The sequence below is a fragment of the Podarcis pityusensis genome (genome assembly GCF_964106645.2).
Source record: "Podarcis pityusensis genome assembly, chromosome: 6".
NCBI classification, from domain to species: Eukaryota; Metazoa; Chordata; class Lepidosauria; order Squamata; family Lacertidae; genus Podarcis; species Podarcis pityusensis.
In genome coordinates, this window is record NC_138030.1 from 39,123,664 (window position 1) to 39,142,338 (window position 18,675).

General features: G+C 41.7%; 1 protein-coding gene across 4 annotated transcripts; it reads left to right on the forward strand.

Annotated features, from left to right (window-relative positions):
• The first annotated feature begins 653 nt into the window (after positions 1–653).
• On the forward strand, positions 654–17,857 carry LOC308479605 (specifically androgen-regulated gene protein). Of its 4 annotated transcripts, none has more exons than XM_081010343.1 (4): positions 654–707; positions 12,052–12,208; positions 14,748–14,922; positions 15,599–17,857. In XM_081010343.1, the coding sequence occupies exons 2-4, from the start codon at positions 12,095–12,097 to the stop codon at positions 17,011–17,013; spliced, it is 1,704 nt and encodes a 567-aa protein (XP_080866469.1). In that variant the 5' UTR covers positions 654–707; positions 12,052–12,094; the 3' UTR covers positions 17,014–17,857. The 4 variants fall into 4 exon arrangements, with proteins under 4 accessions (XP_080866469.1, XP_080866467.1, XP_080866468.1 ...); XM_081010341.1 differs by having other exon boundaries at positions 691–813; XM_081010342.1 differs by lacking the exon at positions 654–707 and adding an exon at positions 876–1,018.
• Positions 17,858–18,675: the final 818 nt, after the last annotated feature.

Sequence of the window (18,675 nt, forward strand, 5' to 3'; positions counted from 1 at the left end):
TTGGTCTCTACAGCCGCAGCAGGTTCTGTAACTCTCCCAACGGTTTGACTTCACCCCCAAAGGCACACTCCTCCATTGTCTCCCAAGACAGACGGATGCCAACAATGAGATAGGGGAAGCTTGGCTACACTGAGAACGATAGAAGAAATAAAATGAATAACACACACTGCTGGATCTAAGCCAGATAGCTGATGGAAGGTGACCCACGTCTACAACTCCATTCTCCAGAGTTATTGACTGTCCTCTGCCTGCATTTTTGAGCAATTGGTAGGGGAAGAAAAGCAGTAGGAATACAGCCTTAACAAAGACGGGGAAGCCAAGGGGCTTCAAAGAATGAAGCAATGCATCCCACGCCATGCGTGGGCTTCTGATTTATTTTTTTTGCCACCCCCCTTTTTCAGAGGAAGAGAAAACTCATATCCTACAGTTCACCCTGAATGGGAAATATAACCTGTGACATTTTAGCTGCAAAACGATTCATCTTCAGAAAATGCAGATTAAAAATAAACATTTACCTGTTTTGCTTCATTCCTGGCTGCCAAAGTTTAGAACTGGGGAAAAAAGTGGTTGGCCGAGAGCTCTGTAATCCCGCCTTCCCCTCCTTTTGGTAACAGCTGGAATGAGGAGTTTGAAGGAGGATGCATGATTGGTTGAGAGTCAGAAGTAGGGTGGAGTGAGGAAGACAGAGGAGGAATTTACCTGTCTAGGTAAGTCAGTAGGAGGTCAAGAAGAGAACAGAGAAGGTGGTATAGCCTGTTTGGTCGTGTCATTTCATAGCAGAGTAGCTGGAATTGTTTTTATTTCCTAGTAAAGGTGAGTTAAACTCTAACTAAACTATGTTTGCTTAGGCGGAAAAGGAGTGTTCCTGGATTTAGATACAAATAGCCGACCAGATAGCTGGCTTGTCCAGTCTTGCTTATACGCTTCCCCTGTTTCGTGCTATCTTTCTTGCCGTTGTTCCTACTGAAATCTTTGGGCTCGTAAAGGATTATGGAAAGTCTCGAGTTTCCTAGTGAAGGTAATCCATGCATGTTGCAAACCTTTCCTGATAAATTTTAGGGGGAATTCTGTTGGTAGCTTAGTTGCTTTTAAAATGACTTTTAATCTCTAAATCTGTGCCTTTCTAGTGAATGACAAATGTTTGTCTCTTTCATGGCTTCTGTTCAGGCTTATTAACAATAAAAAATATATAGAACTGTAGTAAGAAAAGCAGCTTTCTTTCAAAAAATCTGGAAGATGCAATCAAGCATAAATGCACTTTCTATAATATATATTGCATATATTATATATTTTATACAGTATACTCTCTCTCTCTCTATATATATAATTGCGGTATCACACTTATGGGAAAATAAGCTAACTTTAAGTTTTGCAATCATTTAAATTATTTTAATAAATCTTCAGAGACTTGGATGGAAATTGTTTTTAACACGAGATGGGGGTGGAAATGTGCTCCTTATCAGTTAAATGTAGGTAAACATGCAGAAATATGCCTGCTTGTAATTTGAAACTGGAAAACTAGGATTGCGCAGCTCTGGTGTTGTAAGGGTAATGATTAAAGAGTCTTTTGTGTAGGTAGAAGTGGATGGGTCTCCAGGGTCAAGGTGCTTGTGCATGTATGTTTGACATGTTCTGTCTCTTCTTCTGATGTGGTTTGGCCAATGGGATGCAGAATAGCATTAGTCCGTGCAGATGCATTCAAAGTAGCTTTTTTTTTTTTAGTGAACTGGCAACACTCTTTCATTCTATTGGTTTTTAATATATAAGAATACATGCCACCAAAGCTTATTTAAAAACAAAATCTAAATTCTTCAATGGAGTCACTGAGTTTCATTTGCAGGGTATTCTTGGGCAATGTATCGGTCAGTCAGCTAAGCTCTGTGTGCTAGGTTAAAAACTGGAGCAAGCCTATACCCCCAAAGAAAATACTATAAAAGAAATTAAAGTAACCTCTACTTGAGGGGACCATGAAATGATCTAATAGGGAAAAGAGATAGTAATTGACTCTTGCTATTTGTCCTGATGCATGCTAAATTCCAACAGTATGCACTGCTTCATCTGCTTAATTTATTTATTTATTTATTTGTTATATCCACTTACGGTATATGGCAAAATCTAAGCAGTTTACTACTATACTTAAAATACACAATAACATTAATTAAAATATACAATAAATGAAATGTAACAGTGCACATATAATAAATAAGTTGGTTGTAAAAAGGTTGTGGAAAGGAGGAGGGATCTGGATGAGACTTGCATTTTATACTATTAAAATCCACTTGCAGCTAAGCGTCAAATGAAGGACCTGAGCTGGCGTTTAACGTCACTTGTGACAATAAACCATATTTATAATGCCCCTTGGTGGAAGGACTTTACCTTCCAGATTGTAGGACCTAGTACTTAATCTTCTTATAGTTTAAAAAGCAACTAGTTATAGAGGAGACCATCTGATCTTGTAGACCCAAGTATTTTGCCTCTATCTAAAAGTAATCAGCATTACTACATGTACCGAGGGCTGTTGGTGAATGTACATAGACCACCTTAATTTTATTACTCTGTTCTAATACCTATGATATAAAATAGCAGTGGGGAACCTCTGCTCCGTGACATAATTTGGCCCACGAGAGTCCCAGTTTGGCCAGCGAGGCCCTTCCTCACAAATGATGTCATGGGTGATGTCAGTGTGGGACAGATACAGCTGCAGCTACAATGGCACAATTGAGAACTTGAAGGGATAGATGCTGACAGGGAGCCCCACTGGGATCAGATCCAGCAGGCAATTCCTCATTCTCAGTTTGCAGGAAGCAATTTGGATTCAAATCCATATTCCCTCCCCCCTTTAAATTGAGGTGGTAGTGGGTACAGCTACCTCACTCATTGCTTCCCTTCTGAGAGCTGGCTGTGCACTGTTGCCTCTGCTCCCTCCACAGTGTTGGTACCTGTTTCACTACATGGTGATAAACATATGTTTCGTGGGCCCAGAGCCTACAGGGACTGCACTGTAGCTGAAGGTCAAGAATCGAAAATGCCTGCCTCCTTCAGTTGGCTCATATATGATATGCATTGTTGATATTGTTGCACACCACCCTAATGTCTGAGTGGGGTGAGATTACAGGGATTCTAGGCACTTACCCAGGGGTTATGTTTCCTTTTGGGAATGAGGCATAGCGGATACTGTGGTGCCTTTATGATATATGGTTTAAAGGTAAAGGTACCCCTGCCCGTACGGGCCAGTCTTGACAGACTCTAGGGTTGTGCGCCCATCTCACTCAAGAGGCTGGGGGCCAGCGCTGTCCGGAAACACTTCCGGGTCACGTGGCCAGCATGACAAGCTGCATCTGGCGAGCCAGCGCAGCACACGGAAACGCCGTTTACCTTCCCACTAGTAAGCGGTCCCCATTTATCTACTTGCACCCGGGGGTGCTTTCGAACTGCTAGGTTGGCAGGCGCTGGGACCGAGCAACGGGAGCGCACCCCGCCGCGGGGATTCGAACCGCCGACCTTTCGATCGGCAAGCCCTAGACGCTGAGGCTTTTACCCACAGCGCCACCCGTGTCCCGATATATGGTTTATTTGCACATATATGCAACCTGAGCCTATCACAGCATCAACACCCAAAATGGTCTTGTTTCTCCCATATCCGCAGCCTTGGATTCAAACAGACATCAAACATTGCTCTCTCTCTCTCTCTCTCTCTCTCTCCTTCCAGCTTGCTGCTTGAAATCTGGCCCACATCACTGCAACTCAACTCTAAACTCAGCTTCATCCTTCTAACTAACCACAAGCTGGGTGAGGAGCCCCACCCAATTGCCCCTTTCCTTTGTTTTCCCCTTAATGGCCCATCACCCAGGCTATCACCTCATCTAGCTGGCCTGGCTTACGTTTTAACACTTGCTGGATCAAGGGGTTACAAGGGGTTACAAGGATCTCACCTACAGGCTATTTCCTCTCCCTCAAACTCATAACAATATCAGGTATTGGGCACACCCTGGTTTCATTTCCTTAAGAATAAGTGGCAATGCAGCAAGAAAACATTTTACTGCTGTGTCCTATGTTCATAATCGCTATCAGTGAACTGTGGCTTCAGGTTGTGAGTTAATATTTAATATCTCAGATTTTAGAGCTTTAACTACACCTTTGTTAGCTTCTAAAGCCTTTTGAATATCTAGGCTCTGGATTACTCAACTGTCCTTCCAGGTTCAGCTGCTTAATTGTGATGCTAGGGATCAAAATTTTAAGTAGTAATATACAGTTTTGGGCAAGTTAGGTTGTAATTTTCTTGGCTACTTATTCAGTGCACCAAACCCTTTAATATCATATTGGACACATGTTTGTTCCTCTTAGTAACAGAAGTCAGAAGACTGCTTTTTACACATCTTCTTTTGTGATCATTGTTGATCCAATGTGATGAGAGTCTGTCTCTCCCCCACCCCCCTACATTTTCTTGCTATGAGGCATCCTCCTAATGAAATAACTCTGCAGGACTGGCCCACTCAGGAGGCAAGGTGAGGCAATTGTCTTAGGCCACAGGATCCACAGGGGCAGCAGATCCCGATGTAGATGTTTATTTCCCCCCTTGTTCCTGATGTAGACTTTCACTCACCCATTCTTCCCTGGGGGAAGGGGTGGTGGTGCCATTTTGTAGTTCACCTCAGGTGCTAAAATGTATTGGGCCAGCCCTGTAACTCTGTATATTGCTCTTGTCATGGTTGCCTCCTTATACACTTGAAAGTAAATGGTATAATTGATGGCTAAAAAAAACTGTTTCACAAAACAACAGTGTTCATCCTGTTAAAGCAAAGGTAAGATGTATGTGTATCTGTGTCTGAGCAACTTTCCTTTTGTCCATACTGAACATTCTGCACTGATGATGGTGGTGTTGCTAAATACCTGTTAGTCACTCTCTTATCCAACTTCGTCACAAATACTGTGTACTGGAACACAAGAGTACCGTATTTTTCCATCTATAAGATTCCCCCATGTATAAGACACCCCCTATTTTGGGGGACTCAGATTTAAGAAAATGGGGGGGGGGAGATGTATCCGTGTATAAGATGCCCCCTAATTTTTGACATTATTTTTAAGGGGGAAAAAATTTAGTCTTATACACAGAAAAATACAGTAACTCGAGTGGAGAAATTGCTGTCTTTGATAGGAGGCCGTGGGATTTTGTCTTGATTTAGTCTTTGTGTACAATGCTGTGATGTGAATGAACCCTGTTGCTGGATTTTGTACAACACAAGATAGCTTATTTCCCCCAAGCAGAGTTCATAAAGGTCCTTCCTAACCTAAGGAAGATGAGATGGGAAGTGAGGCAGGGACTGCCCCCTTTCTAGATCGTTGCTTATGTATGTGGCATCAAGGGCATGGCCAAGGCTGAGGAATAATGGAAGGCATTCAGTCTCCCATGTGAAAACTGTAAATATTATGATTGGCACACGTGCACCGCAATCTTTGAGAGTTTCCTTTTTATTATATAAGATGATTCGCTGACGTGATAGCACCCTTGATCACGCTGATTTTTGCAATTTGAATGAACACACCCTGTGATGCTGTAGCACCTTCTTACGAATGGAACTGACATGCCTGCATTTTGAAAAGAAGCTTTTCAGTGCTGCTGAGCTTTAAATACTAGTTATCCATGTTAAGAGGGAGTAGTCTTCCCATCTCTTGCTGGATGACTTTACAGAATGTGACAGGCAGAGGGGTGGAGCTGGAAACATGTCTTTCTGGTTAGAAAGCTTGTGACCACATCCTCACAAGGCAGAATGGCTTCATGTACTGAATGAAGCATGGGGAGGGAGTGGTGGGAAAAGATGGGTGACACTCTTGGCTTCTGCCACTGATTTTGTTGCATAGTCTTAGGCAAGTCCAGTAGCTGCTTCAACAGAAGCTGTAGGGTGCCTCTCACATAGCTTGGCTGTTGGATCATGGCTTGGATCTGTAGCTTGAAGATTCAAATCTGACCTTGCGGATCAGCCTGGAGGTTCACACACAAAGAGACTCAGTGTCTATGGACTAGGGCTTATGTCTATTTATTTTGGAAGGATAGAAGGCAGAGGGGATTGGGTGCGAGTCAAGCATCAGGGTGAAACATGAATGGCTTCAGTGTGTAGAGTTGCCTTAGTATGTAACTCTAAACTTTTTGAGGGGGAAGCTGGGGAACATGAGGGCTGTGGCCAGGGCTGTTTGACAAAACAATATGGGGCAGAGGGCTTCAAGGTTAACCAGAGGTGTGCTTTTCCCTTTCTGTAGGATTTGCATTAGGACCAAACTAGGATTAAAAGGCTTTAAATGTGTTTGGTGAAGGTTTGTAAATCATAGCTTTGAAGCAATTCTGATTAGGTATAATCACAGTTGGCTCTGTCGCAGCAAACTGTGAAGGAGGAGACAATATATGAGAAGAGGGAGCATACCAGCACGTGGTGAATTCGAGTCTCAAGACTGTGGGAAAAATAAGACAGTATGTGACATAGAGGATGATACCATGAGGCTGTATTGAGTTTGATGTGAATATAGCCATTGTATTTCTATGGTTGTATTATTTCCTGTCCAATCAGGTCTTTGTTAGTATAAGTTAAGCTAAATGACTAGGACTGGAAAGGCATTCACTTAGCTATGAAGCACACTTGGTGGGTGATCTTATCACAGGCTAACGTCACAGGGTTGTTGTGAGGATAAAGTATAGCCAAACCACATACTCAAGCTCCTTGGAGGAAAAGCAGTATATAAGGAAGTGTTTATACACACCATAAAAGAAAAAGTCTATTAAAAAAATGAGGACGTGCACTCGGAAGTGTGGGACAACAATAACTCAAAGTGAAGTTTTATGAACTGCGCAAACAAATTGGAATGAAGGCTCAATAAACAGTGGATGTTGTATCACCTTGAGGCAAACTTTGCACAAATTTCACATGAACCGATGAATGTTCTGATTTGTAAATGCCACCTGTCCATCATACCCCTACCCCCTCAGTTGCCCTTTAATATGATTTTGAAGCTTTAATACGATTTTGAAGCTTAGCTGGGGTGTAGTCAATATTGCCTTTTGTAACCGGTGTAGAATTTCTGGACATGCCCTAAATTCCACACACTGCAGTCAGCTTAATCCCCCACTAGTCCCCTATGTATCAACCTCTGTTTTAAAACAGCTGCAGTTTTCATCTGGGCCTCACATTGGTAGTTCCACCACCCTCAGAAATTTGTGCGTGGTGGCCTGGGAGAGGGCACTTTTGGTGGCCACCACAAAGTTTTGGAATTCCCTCCCCACAGAGGTGTATCTGACACATTCCTTGTGTAGTCTCCATTGTACCTTGGCCTCTGGTATGTGACCTGAGATATATATGAGATATATATTATTAGGATCCACCCTATTATTGTGACTATAATTTGTTTTTAATTGTTTTTAATATTGTATTTTTAAATTGCTGTAATCCTCCCTGGAACCTTATGGTGACAGGTGGGTAAGGAATCAGACATATGTTGTTGCTGTTAATTTTATATCAGTGGCACCAGAGCAGCTGGCCTCTTTCAGTGACCTCTCGTATATGTGTGTAGGGATGAGGGATGGGGAAGAAAGTCATTTCAGTGTACGCTTAAATGTGAATCTAGTTGGTTAGAGTGTGATGCTGATTACATCAAGGTTTCAGCTTTGATCCCCATATGGGACAAGCTGCATGTTCCTGCATTGCAGGGGGTTGGACTAGATGATCCTTGGGGTCCCTTCCAACTCTACAATTCCATAATTGTACCTAATTTATATTTTACCAAAACAAAATGTGAACCAAAAGTCAACTTTCTTTCAAAAGATTCAGAATTTTGCATATATTATGGGGAAATGTACATGAAAACGCACACAATAGTGAAAATAACATACAAAAATACATTCCGTTACGTAAAATTGCTTACAAAAGTGTGCACATTGGGCAAAATGTGGAATAAAATGCTAATGAATACTTCTAAGATTTTTTTTTTTTAAAAATCACAGTCAGGTGTGAAAATGTGATGGACTGAACTTAACACTGGAAAAATGCAAATCTTAAACTGGCAGATTTCTCCATCCCTAGTAGGGGTGAAAGACACCTGCTTAGATTTCCTCCAACTCATCCCACACCACTCATTGTGCACTATAGCTTTAAAGCGGGAATGTGGGAAGGGGCTGTCTGGACGGGCCTTTTCTAAAAGACCCCTGTCCTACCATATGTGTGTGGCCTGTCCCTTTAAGGCATTCTCCTTCACATAAGGAATGTGAGGTATGTGCCAGGTAGGGAAATGCACACCCTGGCCTCTGCCCTAAGTAAATAGGCAGGTTGCCCATAGAGCCTGTGACAACCTTGCATTATTTAAAGTTAATCTGTGACTTTGCAGCGTTGCTGGTTCATAGGCAGAGTCAGCATTAGTAGTAATAATAATGGGATATGATATTGTGAAATGTCATCCTTTGCTCTCCTTGTCATTCCGAAGGAATGTGCTCCTGTGCAAAGAAAGCTTTAATGTAGTGCATTTCATGCATGCAGGTCTTCTGTTGTCCTGAGGCTGAACTTCTATAGGCTTGGAGAAACATAGAGCCTTTCTTTCATTACAAGGGTTACATCCGGTCATAGGGATAGATTCAACGAAATAGCTGCGCTAGTGGGAGCAATGAGCTGCACTGGTGCAACAGGGATTTCTTCCTCTCCTCCCTCCACTCGCACCCCCAACCCAGTCAGCCTGGGGGTGGGGGGGCGTGGCATTGGGAGAACACCTAGAACAGCATGTGGTGATGGATGAAGATAGGAGGAGTTTATTCTGTCTGGCAAGCAAAATGTCTACAGTTTGGTGAAGCATTGGTCTCGGCTAATGCCTTCTCTCTTGACTGAGAGAGGTAACTTGAAATGGTCTCTTCTACCATTTAAGGCACACAAGCTAGAAATTGTGTACAGGAGGAAGTGGTCTTAAACTCCAAGATGAGAACTCATTTCAGAGGTAGCTACTGTGGGGACTTCAGCAGGGTCTTCAACAATCCAGAGTAAGATTCCATCTCTATAGCCAGATATATGTGGGCACGGGCCATTTCTGCAGTGCTTGTTGGGGTTTCAGAACGTGCAGCAAGCCTTAACCAGCAGAGAACAGGAGGGGGATGTGCTGGAAGGGGCAGGACTTGCTAGTCTCTCCGCCCCCCTCCTCTTATTACATAAAGAAAGAGAACCCCTTAAAAAGGCTTGGGATTGATCCAATTCTGAACTGAAACAGCAACAGGAATGTATAAAAATCTGCTAAAAAGCAGAAAGAGAAACTGATTTTGTCAACATGGCATTTCCAAATGATGCTGGGATTTGTGACAGCAATGGATGTGCAAGAAGTGCTATAAGAAAAACCTTACGAAAGAGCAAATTGCTTTTAATAGCTATTCTTGCTGTATGACTCTTGTTTTGTTCCAGCTAGTCTTGTTTTTATACTTTGTTTACCTGCTAGTTTTTTAACATTGTGAGTCACTTTTTGTGAAATATGTGACATGACTTAAAAATACTTACTATGTAGTTTGGAAAAATGTTTGTTCACTGTGTATTTGGACACCTCCTTAAGATATTGTAACCACATTTTGCATAATGATTCCTGAGATCAAATAGCAGGTTTTCGTCTGTGTTCAAGTACATTTAGATAGCATTTTGAATCAAGATGGTGGACTGAACTGATTTTTTAACCACTGATTTCAAAACCTTTCTGATATGCTAGTTTTATATTGGTGATCACTTTAGGGGTTAATGTGGACATGGGCCAACTTCTGCATGTGCATGCTTGTTTGTTGTCATCCACACGAGTGCTTTCAAAACCTCTTACTATTTTCTGTCTGCACTAGTAGGTGGTGTTTGATTGGATGTATTCACAATATTGTGTTGGTGTTCCCTGCTCTCAGTTAGTACTTCCTAACTCATCATAGGTTCTGGAAACCTGAGGTCCATTGTGGGCAGGTATGCAGGTATTTACTTACCCATGCACACACTTCATAAATTTCTGAAATACAAGTTTTCCAGCGTGCCAAATTTGTACAAAAGGCACTATTTTTTAAATGTATGTGTTGCTCCAAGCCAGGAAACCTGAAATCTGTTGTGGATATTTGCACAGATATTTGTTACCTGTACATGTGCACGTTTTAATTTTTTATATACAGGTTTTCTGATGTACCAGATGTGCACAAAACAGTGAATGCCGCCGCCGCCCCTTCAGTAATGTGTGTGGCTCCAAGTCAAGCAAGGATTTGGAGACAGTGGCATGAAAGACGGTCACTTCCTTGCCTTTATTTCCTTTCCCACCTCTTGTACCTGAAAGGACAAGTTTTATTTTTATTTTTAATACAGCTGTTTCAAGCAAAAGCACTTCTGGCCAAAATAACTGGGGTTTTTTAAAAAATACTGTTAAAATGTGAATGTGCCTTCAGCAGCTTTTCTTTGGGCAGATGGAAACAAAATGGAAGTAGGAAGTGTGGCAGGCAGCACCCAGTAAAATGTCACCAGTCATGTAAAACAACCTGCCCACACAATGCACTTCATTGGATCCACAGTCTGGTCACATACTGTTTTAACTTGTATTTTCTTTCTTTACTGGATTATCCATTGATTAGGAAAATTCAAATTTAGTGGGAAAAGGTGTGGGCTGCCATTTGGATAAGGAGGCATCATATAGACAATGCAAAAATAATAATAATTACAGACAAAATGAGCTGCAAATACACATTAAACACTGGTGTGAACCAATCCTTAGAATTCCCAAGCAATGCTGGGCACAAGGTTGCTAGTAATAAATAATAATTCTGCCCAGAGTATTTATTTTTATTTATTCCTGAAAGGTAGGGTGTGTGAGTGAGAGCTATGCATAGACAGAAGTGGGTTTAAAATGGCTGCAACTTTTATCAGTTGTGCGCAAAACATTTTGCCTTGATTTTTTAAAAAAACTATTATGTTAAAAGTACAGTGTATAGGAATTTTAACTCGCTGCAGTTGTAAGGTGTTTAATTTTGTTTGTTTGCTTTATTTGCTGATTATTTTTGTATTTTTGTATTAGTATTGTTTATTTTGATTGGCTGCCCTTCAGCAACAGGTCCCAGAACAGGTTACAACAATTTAAAAGTTGATGTTAAAAAAGTTAACATAGATCACTGTCACAGCGATAGGGTAGGTCTTAAAAACACACCTCAGATGTCAAAAGCCAAGGCAAAGATTATTACTGTATATGAATAAAGAACAGCCCAGCGACGACAAGCAGACCAGTAGTGATTGTTTGTGGGGTGTGGAAAAGCAGAGCAGGGTAACAACTGCAATATCACATATATTTTTCCTCAGTAGGAAGGAAGCCTCATTTATTTCAAGGGAGTTACTTCTAAGTAACATATACTGAACCAAGCCCATTTTGTTTTATTCTATAAAGGCAGCACACTGAATGAATGAAATAATGTGGGCATGAGGAAAGTGCTTTAACAAACACACCCCAGTATCCTCTTCTTCTTAGCTTCTGATTTTTCCTGCTACTCTAGGAGGGGCCCCTCTTGAGTCCCAGGCTTGGGCATCAATATTTCTTCCTCCAGTTGCTTAGCAACAGTGCTGAAGTGTCCTTAGCAACAGTGCTGCCTGCTGAGTCACATTTTCTGCTCTAATTTTCTTCACAAATGTCTGATTGACATACTTATGCTACTGAAAAAGGATGAAAGCTGGGGTGGGGTGGGGGGGTTGGCCACCCACAAACTCCTACCCCTTCTACCTGTTTGTTGGTGGCCCTGAGGACACTGCTTCCAAGAATTGATTGATTATAGCAATGTATCCTGGTGAAGGGAAAGTACTACTAAGTCAAGTGTACTGACTTTATTGGATCCCAAGGCTTGTGAATTTGGGCATTGCTTTACATCTTGTTGTAAGCTGCCATGTGTGTAAAAGCAGCAAGGTATAAATGAGTTGAAATTCTTGAAAAATGATATTCATATGCAGCAACCGGCAGGATTTCTGCAGCAGTAATCTGTTTTTGAGTATGTTCTGAAGTTGTGATATATGTTTATGGCTTCTTCTTATGTTTCCTCTCCAGAGTTCCTCAGTCATACTTACTGCTCCCTTGCCTGACTAGTGATATGCCTAAAAAGGATTTGTGGATAAGGACAGCTGACCCAGAACCCAGAGCAATTGTTCACAGTGCAGGCAGTTGTGACAGTATGATCAGCAACGATTCCAGCTTGTCCGGAAAGGTATATTAGTTTAATTCAATTTATTTTTCTGTTCCACATAATTTCAGAACGTTTAGACAGGTCTATAGCCCTAAATAAAATATCCAACTGCTAAAACACTTAAGAAATATAAAAGATAAAGCACCATCTTAACCTTGGGCTAAAGTTTTCAACTAAAAATTTTAAAAAATCAGAATTACTTGCAAGCTAGGGCTTTGTATTGTAGGGATGGGGCACCTGTAGTTGCACTACAACTACCATAATCTCTGATACGCTGAATTAGGCTGATGGGATACACAGGGATAAGCATATTGTTTGGGGCAACTAATTTTTGAGGCAAGTGTTTGACTTGATTGTCACTTAGGTCACTTCCTTGTGTGCTGTTTCTAGGCAGGGGTCTGTGCTTTCATGCTCAGTGACCGAGTCCTTTTCTATTTCCTCCAGCACTTTCTCTGTGAAAACCTGTTCTTTACCGCTGAATTGAAGCAAACGGAAATCCACAGAAAACCCAAATTGCCACTTGTTTCAATGCAGCATAAATAGCAGGTTTTCTTTGAGAAAGCAATGGGAGGGGCGCGGAAATTAAAGCGCTCAGACACAGAGCTTGCAAGCATGAACATGTACCTAGAAAGCACTGTGTGGATGAGCCCTTGGTGTTAAATTATTTGAGTGATGGTCATGAATGTATGAACTTGCCCTTAGGATGTGAGGCTTCTCCAAGCACCTATGTGAAGGAGTTTCCCTCAGTCAACCTGCTGAGAATATTAAAATTCGAATGACAACTGAATGGCGGTACTTCCACTAGAAATGTTTTGGAGCTGCTGTAGTTGCAGTTTCCCAATGCCTAGTCCATTGAAGAATAATAATGATGCCATATTGAAGAGATGGTGATGGAGAGTGCACTGTGGTGAGCCTTAGCCAAGTTTGTGTAAATGCAAACTTCTGTGATATGTTTCACTAAAGTTTAACACAGCTTCACTCCAAGTTTAGCACTGTCATTCTGTAACCTGTGGGGTGGAGTGGATTTCTGTCCAGTGAGTGATGAGACCAGGTAAACTATTTCCTGTATGACTTGAAGCTTACTAGATATTTGCTAACTGTAATTTGTAGAGATTTACTAACTACAAATTACCATAGCTGTCAACATTTCCTTTTTTTAAAGGGAAATTCCCTTATTCCGAATAGGATTCCTTGCAAGAAAAGGGAAAAGTTGACAGCTATGCAAATTACAGTTCTGAATTGAACTTCCATTCCTTCTGTTGCATACTAGAAGTGAACTTGTGCATTTAATTAATAACGATGAGCAGGGTAGTTCAATTATTGTGGGGCCTCTACCTTGTCATCGTAATAAACCTGTACCTTGCAAACACTCCCACATGGCCTCATCCTAGAAAAAGCAAGGGAATCCAACTCTTCCTACATCAGATTTTTATCTTATTACCATTTGGGTATATCAGCTGGGACATTGACATTAAATAATTGACAGTTGGAACTCAACTTGTAATATCTATGCTTGAAAATTACTGAAAGCAGACAAATCCCGTGAATCTTGGAATCTGGCAGATGTAATTTATGCATTCATTTTGGCCATTGGACCATTGACCCAAATATCTTGTGGCCACATTCAGTCTTTCTGTCTGAAGTCTTTGAGAATGGGAGTGGTGGTTGCAGAAAATTCATGGTCTATTTTGATCAGAAGGTTGGTGGTTCGAATCCCCGTGATGGGGTGAGCTCCCGTTGTTCAGTCCCTGCTCCTGCCCACCTAGCAGTTCGAAAGCACGTCAAAGTGCAAGTAGATAAATAGGTACCACTGCGGTGGAAAGGTAAACGGCATTTCCGTGTGCTGCTCTGGTTCGCCAGAAGCGGCTTAGTCATGCTGGCCACATGACCCGGAAGCTTTACGCCGGCTCCCTCGGCCAGTAAAGCGAGATGAGCGCCGCAACCCCAGAGTCGTCCACGACTGGACCTAATGGTCAGGGGTCCCTTTACCTTTACCTTAAACAGGGCTGCCTTCAGATGTCTCCTAAAAGTCTGGTAGTTGTTTTTTCCTTTGATGTCTGGTGGGTGGGTGTTCCACAGGGCGGGTGCCACTACCGAGAAGACCCTCTGCCTGGTTCCCTGTAACCTCACTTATCGCACTGAAGGAACTGCCAGATGGCCCTCACCGCTGGATCTCAGTGTCCGGGCTGAACGATGGGAGTGGGGACGCTCCTTCAGGTATACTGGACTGAGGCCATTTAGGGTTTTAAAGGTCAGCACCAACACTTTGAATTGTGCCTAGAAACATACTGGGAACCAATGTGGGTCTTTCAAGACCGGTGTTATGTGGTCTCAGCGGGAGAACAAAAAAGGGAGAACAATAATGGTGGTGTTGACCTTGGTTATAAAGATTAGGTAGTGCTCCTGTGTAGGCTTACTGACAGACCAAATTCTTGCAAATTCACTGCAGTAATTAAGTCTTTATGGAAGGTAATAAATTTGAGATGAGGATAATTCTTTTTGAGCTTTTATGTCTCCTTGTTCATGTTGCTCAGGGTTTTTTTGTTTTTTTGTCTTGAAGAGTGACAGTGGCTATGACTATCTATCAGTGGCGGAGAAAGAATGCCTTATGTTCCTTGAAGAAACACTAGATTCTCTGGATACTGAAGGAGACAGCGGAGTTTCTACTGATGAGGCAGAGACAGCTGAGTCTTCTAAGCATCCACGGACGTGGCCTATGAGAGATGTTCCTAAAGGTAAGCTGAGTTCTCTTGTGATTCTTTAACAGGAATGTTTCAGCTGAAGCATCATTCCTGGCTCAGTCTAGGTGGTGGTGAGGAAACAAAGCACAGAACTAGTTTCAGAACTGTAGAGTTCCGTGTGGAAAAAAGTGTTTCACATGCATGTTCTATTAAGAGCACAAAATTTAGGGGTAGATCTAGTAGCTTAGATGCTAAAAAGCACACATTCATTTTAGCTCCTTTGAACAACTAAAAGTAGCCATAATGAGCTTGAGTTATCGCTTTAGGTTGGTAACTTAAAGTATTATGGTTCAAGGCAATGCACTTATGCTGTGGAAAAACCAAAGACATTTCCTAACCTCTAAATCCAGTTCCAATTTGGCTACAAGCACACATCCCCACCATAGAAACAGACAGACAGACAGACAGACAGACAGACAGACATATTCTCTGTTACTCCTTGAGCTTTTAATCTAATAAATACCATGTGTGGGATTTGTTAAAATATCACTTTGATACAGTTAGTATTTTGTTTTTAATTCATCCTTTTGTGGTAAGGCAAATAATTTAAGGACTTGGGTTTGCTCTTCTCCTCTTTCTCTTTGTTGAGGTTTTGTGATAGTAAGATTGTAAGAACAATACTTACTTCTCCTTCTTTTGTTTCTTTCTATCCCCACCCCCAATATTGTAGAGCTGGATCATGAAAATCTAGGAAAGCGCAACAAAATTGAACCAAAGAGCAAAAAATGTCTTTCTGGCTCTGTTCCTGTTGTCACTCCAAATCCAGGTCACCATATCTTTCCAAGGAACATCAGTGTAAAAAGTGCTCCCAAGGTTTCTCTTGCTGAAGCAACAGGGTCTAATGTTGCTGATTCTCTGAAATGCCAGACTTCATGGGGGTCTCCTAAGCACGAGCCAGTGGACACACCAAATGACAAGCCTAAAATGAGCTCCCAGTTAAGGCCATCTAACTTGGAATCTATAGTCATCCCACCCCCTGAACCTTTCCAGGACCAGCGGAGGAGTCATCCTAGAAGTGGGCAAGAGCCAAGTGGGACACCTCACTATGAAAATAAGAGGAATGTTGATATAGTGGAGGGATATGGGGCTGCAGCTACCCAGACAGAACTTTCACTAGATAAGATGGGGGTAGCAATTGGGAAAGAAGCCATTCTGAAACCTCTCTCTCCTAAAAGTAGCAAGAAGATTTCTGAACAAATTACTGTTGCTCAAGAAAATTATCAAAAACCTACACTGGAAGAACCTGCCCTAGATCCCAACTTCAAGCAAGGTCCTCCCACTGCCCCCAAACCCAGGAAACTGCCTCCCAATATTATCCTTAAAACCAGCAAAGGTAATGCTGTGTCACTCAATGTGGATCCCAGTCACAAGATAAAGGTTCTGGCTCCATCAAACGGCAGGCCCAGAGCTGCAACCGGTGATTTTTCCATGGAAAAAGTTCATTCAATCCAAAATGAACAGGGGAGAGCCAGGAGAGAAGCTCTTAAGAAACTGGGTCTCCCACTAGATCAAGAAAAAGATCCCGATGATCATGTGATCAAAACCACACCTTACTCAATTCCAAGAGAAACTCCCAGGACAAGCAGCAGGGAGAATGTAAATATGGATAATGTCACCTCTGATAAGAAATCTGATGAACAGCACAACCAGGTTGGTGGGAAAGAAATCTACCCAATGGATATCAACCTTGCAGCTGTCAAACAAGTCAATGTCAAATCCAAAACACTGGAGCGTTCAGGTGTCGGTTTGAGCAGTTGCATCTCTTCTGGGAGCGAGGACCAGAATATTAAGAACAGTGGTTCACTTGGCAAAATGTCATTTTTTGACAAGATCACTCCAAACTTTCTTCGCAGTAGCCGGCCACGCCCAGCTTCCCTTGGCACGGGGAAAGACTTTGTTGATCTGAAGGAAAACAAAATGCATAATGCTGAGTTGGAAAAAAGTGACAAACGACGATCTTATCCACTTCAGCCCCCCTCTAAGCTGCCCAGGCCACCATGTGTCAGTGTAAAGATCACCCCTAAGGGGGCCACAGAGGAGCATAGAAAGGAGGCTTTGAAAAAACTTGGTCTATTGAAGGAGTAAGCCAAATCATTTGATTAGTACAAAAACTGTGTGTTCAGTTGTGGATAATGCTTGCTCCCTCTGCTTCTTCAGCTAAAATGGGAGGAACTGCAGCATAGGATGAAGGTCTTGTCTAGTCTGTAGACATTCTTGATGGATTAACCAGCACTGGCTTCAGCTGTCTGCACGAGAACTGCACTTCTGTAGAGGAGGATTAATTCTGCCATTTACATCTGCCACCACCTTTATAGGCTCTTAGGGTGTTGTATATAGTGTATAAAAGTATGATTATGTATGTATGTATGTATGTATGAATGTATGACTATGTAATAAGTATGTGGTTAACTGGAAGGGGGAACTCTCAAAGATCTAAGTTGTAATTGCTATGCCAAACTATGAACTCATAGGTCTTGTAACATGACGACAGCCATATGGCTAGAAATCTTTAGTTAAGATTGAGTTGCAATAATGTTTTTTGGTTCCTTTTTAAAACTCTGGGCCTGATAATCTGCTGCACACAGTGTAGCTGGTGGAATCAGGAGGCCTGTTTATATCCACTGAGATGACGCATGCGCTAGATATTTAATAAACTGGCAAGAATGTATCGGATATGAATCTTAAGTGTCAAGTTCATGAATGATAAGAAGTACTTGCCAATTCACCTCCAACATGTCTTCAAAATGGCTGGCTAGAATTTGATTAAAAGCAAATGAATACTAGAACTAGAATTGATCTGGTTGATGGTAGTTTGTTGTACCTGCTTATGTGAACAAATTACTATTATATGCTCATTGAAAATCATGCAGTATTCTAGAATGAAAATTGCATTAAAAATTGAAAAATAAACTATTTTATATGGAGGAAACTTTGGATTTTATTTGGTTAGTAAAACATGTTAAAATAGTAAAGTGGAGTAGGGAGAACTGGTCTGTGGGAAACACAAAATTTAACCATAACCTTGAAAGTAAGCATAGTTGCGTAAAATCACTGCTATCTCTGGAAAGGTTTGTGGCTCAAACATTACAGGTTCTTTAATAATAATGAGCTGAAGTTAAACCTACTGTATTTAGCACCACAGTATTAGAGCAAGTGACCCTTTCCCACCAACTCATCTGTTGAGGAACCCCAGCATACAGTGGTACCTCAGTTTAAGAACAGCCCTGTTTACGAACTATTCGGTTTATGAACTCCCCAAAACCAGAAGTTGTGTCCTGGTTTGCAAACTTTACCTCAGTCTAAGAACGGAATCTGAATGGTGGAAGGGCACTGGCGGTGGGAGGCCTCATTAGGGAAAGCGCGCCTCGGTTTAAGAATGGTTTTGGTTTAAGAACGGACTTCCGGAACAGATTAAGTTCGTAAACCGAGGTACCACTGTATTTGGCAGCTCTGCAGGTCTCCAAACTATAAGGGAAGGATGGATTTTTGGCTTTGAACTAGCTGAACTGTAGTATTTATGTGGTGGTGGGGAACACATCAAAAGAGCTTGGGAGCCGATCATCCACTATGATTAAAAAAGTGTTCTTTTGTAAAATCCAAGTGCTCTTGTGCAACAGTTCTGTTTACATTTTCTTTCCCTCTCTCACGCTTTCCCATCTCAGGAGTTGAATACCATAAGAAATTAGAGAGAAAATGAAAATGTACTGTATCTTAGTTCAACACTAAACATTGTAACACAATTCTTTT

Bases quoted from the DNA above. Each gene is read 5' to 3' on its own strand.
- LOC308479605 (XM_081010340.1), top strand. From the start codon at position 11,894: ATGTGTGTAAAAGCAGCAAG. The intron at 11,914-12,051 runs GTATAAATGAGT...TTTCCTCTCCAG, and splicing joins ATGTGTGTAAAAGCAGCAAG to AGTTCCTCAGTCATACTTAC. The intron at 14,923-15,598 runs GTAAGCTGAGTT...CCAATATTGTAG, and splicing joins TATGAGAGATGTTCCTAAAG to AGCTGGATCATGAAAATCTA.